The following is an 8382-nucleotide window of genomic DNA, read 5'->3' on the forward strand; positions in this document are numbered from 1 at the left end:
ATACCTTTTCCCCTCTCACTCTCCAAGGTTCTCAAGTTCATACACTTTTAAAATAAAAAAGTAACATACATACCCAAGGATAGCTAGGGTTGGAACCTGAAAGTAAGTTTTAAGGCGCATCTTTCTGCCTACACAGCTCAAGAAAAGCACAGGTTACCTTTCCACATCCATGCTTGCTTCCACTCATGAATTCTACTCTAACTCATTCTTTTTTGTGAATTTCTACCCAAATGGACATCTCTGTTTACAGGCCTCACAGTCACACCTAACTCGACATGTTTTACACTGAATTCATCATCCTCCCACATGAATCTGTCTCTTTGTTCCCCAAGTCAATAACCCATATTACTCAAGAAGCTGCACATTCCGCAAACGTGGCCCCAGTGTTGGACCTCCCTTCTTCTTCTTTCTAGAATTTAGTCAATCATTGATGTTGTCAACTTAATTTTAAAATATTTCTAACTTCTCCCATTTGGCTTCCCTCTTCATGACTTATTTTCTGGCGATTTATTTACATTATCTGACACCTGAATTCCTGCTAAACATACACTGTGGAACCAGGGACTTAATGTCTTCTCTAACCGGCCATATTTTTGCTAAATGGGAATGCCCCCTCCCGAATAGTTGTGATACCTCCGCAGCACTTGACACCCTTGGCCACTTCCTCCATCTCCAAATGATGCTATTTTGGTCTCTATGACCCAACACGCTCCTGGCTTACTTCCTTTTCTCTCCTCCAGTTACTCATGGTAGTCACTTTGCCAGTCCCATCTTCACTAGTAGACACGGAAACATTCCAGTGTCCCAGAATACAGTCGTGGGCACACTCCTCTTCCCGATTTGCTCTCTCTCTCTCTCTCTCTCTCTCTCTCTCTCTCTCTCTCTTTCTCTCTCTCTTTCTCTCTCTCTCTCTCTCTCTTTCTCTCTCTCTTTCTCTCTCTCTCTCTCTCTCTCTCTCTCTCTCTCTCTCTCTCTCTCTCTCTCTCTCTCTCTCTCTCTCTCTCTCTCTGGATAAATGCATCACTCCACTACCGTTCTCTCCCTTGAGTTAGGCATCTTTTCTACCTTCTATCTCTTTTGGGATATCTCATGCAGACCTTATACACAAACTTGTATTACAGTTTTTACCAAAACCCGGTGTTCCACTCCCCAGTATTTATCTCCTTATACCACACTGTCACCATTCCCTTTGTGTGCAAGCCTGAAGTCTAAGAGTCAGGTCTCATTCTGCAAGTCCCTGCTTTGTCTCCCTTCAAACTAAATCTAGACTGATAAACTAGGAGCATTAAAACAACATTGCCAGCACCGCCACTCTTGCTCCTTAGGGAAGTTGTTGAGTAAATCAAGGGCTTACATGAGCAGAAGCCCTACTACACCCAGACAGCTGATCCAATAACCAGGATGCCTATTGAGGGGAGAGGGGGTGTGAACCATGAACAAGGGGAACTGCAGTATACTTCTGAAACCATCTTTGATTAACATCACCCATACCTACAAGTCCCCAGCACAAGCTGACTATATAGTTGAAACCCGATACACTTCTATTAAGTGAACATATAAATAAATAAATTCATACGCTGTTGTAGTTTGGATAAGGGATGACCCTTAGAAGCTCCTCTGTTGAAGGCTCGGTCCCCAGGGCAGCAGTGTTCAGAGGAGGGCTTTGGGAAAAGTGCTTGGATCCTAAGGGATCTGACATCAAGAATGGATTGGTCCATCAATGGGTTAATAATTGTGGAAAATACTGGCTGATGGTGGAAACTGTCGGAGGCAGGGCCCAATTAGAGGCTGTAGATCTTTGAAGGTCACAGCCTCCTTCTGGCCCACCCCACACCCTGGTCCCCTGTCCCTCTGGCTCTGAAGTGAACAGCAGTCCTCCACCACACCCTCCTCATTAGGACGCTCCATCTCACCTCAGCCCCAAAGCAAGGAGACCAGCCAACCAGTCAGCCAATATAAAACTTTTCTCCTTTACGGTGTTTTACTCAGACATTTTTTCACAGCAATGAAATGTTGAATATCATAGACATGACACAGCCACGCCTATAAGCACTTTTTTGTTGTTGAATGTTAAATAGATGGGCAAATATGGGGACCCAAGACCCCATTTAGATATGGGAAATATATTGTATAGTTATAGATTCCAAATCCCTCAGAGTAAGTGAAACAAAGAATAATGGGGGGAATTAAGATATAGCAGACATTTTAGATCTCCCAACTAGCAATTTATTCCCCATCTCCGTGTACCTGTCCTTCCAAAGCACGGCAGACTCTTGTGCTTATGTGTGTGTTTACACAGCAGCTCCCAGGCAAAAAGCAACCACGCGGCCGGCTCTCCCCTTCGCTGCACTGCTCTCGTATTGTTAACGGCTTCTCATCCGAGCGACACACATGCACATCACACTTCTCTTAGAAAGTCTGAGTCGTGTGCAACGGTTTGCACCTGTTCATCACACCCTCCTCTTAGGGAGGTACCTACTTCACTCACTATAATTCTCCCCACTCACCTGCTTTTCCTTTCCAGCGTATCGAATGCTCTGTAGCCACAGGACAATATCTATTCTGTTTTTTTTTTCCCCTAGCATCCCTAACTACCAGCGCTGACTACATCTGCAAAATATTAGGCACTCAAATATGCATTCCAGATGAGTGCATGAGACAGGGTGTAGTCATTTATGCAACTATAGCAGGATACACCAGTGCCAATGTCAGCTCACTCTTTCTAGTTCTTTCTAGTGTCTGGCTAATGCTGAATTTTCCCTTTGGTTATATCTTTGGTTAATGTTCAAAAAGTATCTCGATATAATAAATAGCATTGGATTCTTTTTTAATTTTTTTCATCGATATTTGGGACACTGGCCAATTTTTGACCCCTGGCTTTTTTAGTCAAATAAGAAGTTGCCCATTTAAAAAAAATTTTTCATTTTGTTGGGAAATTTGAAGAACTCTCTAAAAATAATTTAAGTTTCTACTATTTTCTACACTTTTTTTTTTTTTTTACTAACTTCAATGTCTCAACTTTAGGTTGGCTGATTGTTGTTTTCTATAGTGGGTATTGTTTCCCTACATGTAGAGAGCAGGTTGAGTTTCTTAACCTGAAAAACAGATGGCTATCAAGAGCACTCTTTTGCCAGCCCCTATGACAAACATTTGGGAATTGGTGAGTAGGTTAGACTTAGTTTTTACACGTAAGTATTTAAAAATCCATGAAGAGAGTGACGAGAGGCAAGCATGTGAAAACAGCCTATGTATTCTGGGTGAGCAGTTTACGCATGGCTGTGCTTACAGCACCAGCAGCAAGTATTCCTGAGTTGATCGGTTATTCTCAAGATGGAAGGCTTAGGCGGCTTTTCAAGAGAGGAAGGACTGAACGGCATCAGTTTATTCAAAACATATCTTTCCTATTTAATTATGATACTGCTTAAAGCCATTTACTTTTTTTTTTTCTCTTCAGGACGGCTTTAACTAGATGCCATAGTAATTCACATTAAATTTCCAGAGGCCCTTCCTGGCCCTCCATGGCTTTAATAAAATGAAGTTAATTAAAGTGAAATGTGCATATGAGTGTTTGTAAAGAAAGGAGGTTCCAGCTGGCAATAAAATCACGATCTGTAAGAAATTAGGAAATCCTTTTCCAGCCCTAGCCATATGAGCATCACCACATTGCTCTCCTGGACTGAAACTCTGAGTATCCACTGACCCTTGCCTGAATCCTCTATTCCAGAAACTCACAGGAAAACATTTTGTAAAATATTTGGCAATCTCCCCAACCTTTTACTTAAGAGCCCCGCATGAAAATCTAAGAGAAATATGGAGGGCACCCTCCCCATGCCCCACACTGCTGTCTCTTTAGGACCAGGAGTCATAAATTAAACTCATCTCACATCTGCACAGCTTTTTTGTCTCTCGGGCGGCACAGCTGCACAGCGTCCCTGCCTATGTGCCCAGCTGGGGTCAGTTCCTGGTTTCTCACAGTCCTTGTTCTGCAAAGGTCTAATTATCTGATAGCATGGACAAGGGGGTCTGCACTGTCACCCGGGGGGTATCTCCATGCCTACAGGGGGTTAAGTGGGGAGGCCGGGGGGACCCTTTGCCAGCCGGCTTCTGGGTTTGACTGCAAGTAGTGTATGGAGTTTATGGTTGCTGTGAGGAATTAATCTATCAGTGAGGAAAGTATTAGGGCATCGGAGAAATGAAGCCGCATCTTGTCACGGCAAGAATGACAGCCACGCTCCTGCTTTAAAAAACTGAGCTTCTTGGATAGCTCCATAATTTTAAATGAAAAGAAGATTGTTTTGATTTGTCTTTGAATGTTTTAGAAGGGGGAGACCAGTGTTCTCAATTTTATTTTTAGTATTGTTATTCTTTATTTATTCATGTGGTACTATAGATTTTGAACAATCCTAATATTTCTAAACATTATTACACAAACAGGGCTCTGCCTAAGAGGTGCCGCCAAAGCTGGGTCACCCCTACCGCAAAAGTGACCCCACTCCCCATCCCACTCCTGGGAAAGCATTTCACTAACCTCTGAATGGATTCTATCTCGACACACCTGGGCTTTGCAGCACCTGCACCCACCTGCTAGTCAATGCTACTTACGTTTAGGGAATTCCAGCTTCCGACCCACTGATTATACTCCCTCACCCGAAAGTGACTCCCTGTTTATTTCATTTGGACAATATATTGCCCTTATTACCCACCTTCCCCAGAAAAGGTTCTTGTTTGTATCAAATGGCCTTTTCCACTTTTGCAGTTTAAAAATCTCTGGTCCTTATTAAAACCCTTTTACTCTTCCTCTTCCTTGCAGCACAGAAAGCTTATAGCGGGATTCTCCTCCAATTGCTACTTCTTGCCCCCACCTGCGCCCTATCCCAGCCTCTCAGGGGCTTCTTATTAGCCCACTGAAACTGAAGGACGGTTTGGCCAGTGTTGTGCCACGGAGCAACCTCCCAGCTCCAACGCCCCCTCCCTGCCCCGACTCGCAGGTATCAGGTGTGTTCAGCATGGCTTGTCAGAGGCTTCTTCATTCCCCAACCCACAGGAAAAACGATGTTTTAAATCCTGCCTTCAGCGCTAAGCAGGAAACGTCTTGGTGAGGCCAGCGAGTCTCTTGGAAACCAAGTGTCCTAGTTTGCACACCCGGAATAATACTGTTTTCTAGAAAAAAAGATTGTCCATTTGATAACCAAATCCTTGAGCTTATTGTAGGGGGGTGGGTTTAATAGCCCCTGTGAATATGGGGTTGGGGAGAAGAGAGGGAAGGAGACAGGGAGGGGTTTTTTTTTAAGGCAAAGGAGTAGGGAGAAAACTGTAGGCCGGGGAGGGGGGGCGACTATGGACGCTTATTTGGGTTGGAGTCCCAGTTCGCTCTTTTACTAAGCTTTATGATGCATGAAAAGTTCACTGTCAATACTCTATTCTATTTCCTCCGCCGGGCAGGTGGACGACGTCCCTCCCTGATAGGGCTATTGTGAGGGGTAAATAAAAGGTGAAGTGCACAAAAACTTCCACGTCTCACTCTGTAAGGGCCCGTATAAGACACAAAACTAAGGACAGTTACTCTAAAGAGTACCAGCTGCTATTTCCATGTGCTGCGTTGATGAGGAATTGTTACTTTTATACTCTTCTGTAGGTGTGAACGTTTTGAAGTGAACTCGAGTCACACACTCACTCTCCCTCACACACACAAAACCATAAACCCCGCACCCCCCCCTCCCCGGTGCACCCCATGTGCTCATGATGCGAGGTGCCGTAGTTATATGAGGGGACTATTTCCCTCAATCCCACTCACACTACTTTTTTTAATAAGGTAAAGTACACCTTTCCCCCCAAAATGATTGTATCACAAGTATCTTTAATGTTTGCATTAAAGTTTATTCATGGTAGGGGTGTACATGTGTATAATAAAGTGTGCCAAGTGCCCACATTGGGACCGTTTCAGTCCAAGTCAGTCCATTCCACGCAGATGTCTCCAGTGTCCAGCAAGGTCAGAGAGAGAGGGGTCTTGCCTCTGTTCTCGGTGAGGCCAGCTTGGCTGGAAAGTCCTTTCCACCTCTCCAGGTGCATTCTATCTCAATACACAACATCGGTCCCATATAAAAGAATAAGATGTTAATTTTCTCAATGTATTACACAAGTTTAGCATGTCTCTGGTACAAAAAAAAAAAATACCAGGAAAGATAGCACAAAGATCCCAAGCACCAACTGAGCTTACAGTATAAACAAACATGCATAAATCCTAGCTACTCCAGAGTACCCAGATGAATACAACATCACATTAAAAGGTATAAAAGCACTCTACTTGGAAACTTAAAAGTTACACGTGAAATACTGCACTGTAAATCCTGAACACTTAGTGACCTGCCCCCACCCTTTGACAGCTCTGGTGAGGGTCAGAACCCAGGAGCCTGTCTCCAGACCTTTCTAGTCTTCGGAGACGGCGCTGCGGGGGCAGTGGGCGCTGGGATGAGCCTCCCGCAGGGCTCTGGCCTCCTCCAGAGCCTCCCTGTAGCGGGAAGGCCAGGCCTGGGGGTCTTTCTTGAAGACCCTGGCCAGGAACTCCATGATCTGCATCTTGGTGATTTCCTGGCTGGCTCGGGAGCCCCAGTAGAACTCGTACTCGGGGGGCTCGATGAAGGGGATGCGCTGGTACTTCAGGTAATTCTGCAGCACGAACTCCTCGGTGAGCAGCTTCCTGACGTCGCCGAAAGTGGAGTGCTTCTTCCAGGGCCGGAGCCCCAGGATGCGCAGCACGTTCCACACGGCGCTCTCCTTGGCCCCGCGGCCCTTCACGTAGATGAGGCTTAGGATCATGAGCAGGAGGCCGGTCATGGGCATGCGGTTGCCCAGACCCACCCTGTCCAGATCCTCGGGGCAGAGTGCTTTGACCAGCGCAAACTCCATGGTGTGGAGGTTGGTGAGGCGCAGGTGCAGCCCGAACACCCTGGCGAGGATGAGGCTGGTGCGCCTCAGGATGCTGCGGCACCACTTCTTGTAGCTGCCGATGACATCCTTCACCATGTCGGGGAACCAGATGACCATCCTCTTCTGGTCCTTCACCAGCACGTACCACATGAGCTCGTGCGCCTTCTGCACCAGCTGGGCCGGGGCGGGCGGCGCGGGGCTGGGCAGGACCACCGGGGCCTGGGGGGCGAGGCTCTCCTCCGCAGCCTCCTGCAGCGACTTCGGGTCGCACTCCTCCTCGCGAAAGGCCTGGGGCTGCGGAGCGGCCTGCGGGAAGGCGATGGGGCCTACCGGAGGGATGGGTGGCCCCGCGAGGGTCGCGGCAGCGGCGGCAGGAGCGGGGACCCCCATCGGAACCCCGGGGCAGCCGTGCATCTCGGGATGGGGGCCCGCGGCTGCAAAGCTGGGGTCGCTCAGGTCCTTACTCTGCTCGGACATGTCTGCGCCTTCGGACCAGGGCAGGGCCGGTGCGTCCCGGAGCTCCTCGAGGCTGCGCTCCCTCCACGGGCTCCCGGAGAGGAAGTGCGCTTGCGGGGCTCGGCGCCTTCCTTCCTTCCGCAGCGGGGCGGCGGGCGGGGCCGGCGGGCGGCCACTGCGCCTGCGCGTGCGCGCTGCAGCCTGGCTGCCGGGCGCGAGGGCGGGGCGGCGCGGGCAGGGTCTGCGGAGGGCCGGGGAGGGCCACCGGGATGCCCCGGGCTCCTTCAGGACTAAGGAAGCCTGGGGGAGGGGCGGGGATGACGGTCCCCCGGAGAAGGGGCAAGTTGGAGGAGACAGATGAGAGCCCAAGTTTCTGAGATAGTCAAGTCTGTTCTCTCCGGGTCTTGCTCACCTGCCTAGACCCAGACTCAAGTTAGACACGGAATCCGGAGGAGGGTATGGGGGCGGATGTGCCAGCTTGGATTTCCGAGGATCAGGGGACAAAGATCATTGGGATTGTTCAAGAAAAATGCATAAACTGGGGCACAGAGGTGTCTGAGATTGAGGTGTTGACAAATACCAGTAAGATGGATGGAGCTCCTCCTTACCAAATGAGTGTTTACGAAACACGGGCAGATGCAGAATGGAGTTAAGGAAATTCTATATCAATGCATATGAAACTCGATCTCGTTTTCAGAATTAATTTTAGAATTAATTTACACAATATCTGCACACGTTTATGGGAAATGGTGTATTTTAATATACAGATGAAGTGTGGGATGATCCAGTCAGGGTATTTAAGCATATCCACCACCTCACATGTTTATTTATGTTAGGAATATTTAAAATAAATTTTCGAGCTGTGCCTAAATTTACAACGAATTATTGTTTTGTAGAACACTAGAACATACTCCCCCATGTTTTTGTATCGCTGAGCCATCTCACTCTATTTCTCTCTCCCCTCTGCTCTTCCTGCACTAGCCACAATCTGCCGTCTAC

The 8382-nt window shown here is 47.7% G+C and overlaps 1 protein-coding gene across 1 annotated transcript; it reads right to left on the bottom strand.

Annotated features, from left to right (window-relative positions):
* Positions 1–6426: 6426 nt before the first annotated feature.
* Positions 6427–7404, bottom strand: NDN (necdin, MAGE family member; the record flags this gene model as incomplete). Its single annotated transcript, XM_080692995.1, has 1 exon — positions 6427–7404. The coding sequence occupies one exon, from the start codon at positions 7402–7404 to the stop codon at positions 6427–6429; it is 978 nt and encodes a 325-aa protein (XP_080549121.1).
* Positions 7405–8382: the final 978 nt, after the last annotated feature.

This window comes from Muscardinus avellanarius (assembly GCF_963383645.1).
Source record: "Muscardinus avellanarius genome assembly, chromosome: 3".
Taxonomy (NCBI): domain Eukaryota; kingdom Metazoa; phylum Chordata; class Mammalia; order Rodentia; family Gliridae; genus Muscardinus; species Muscardinus avellanarius.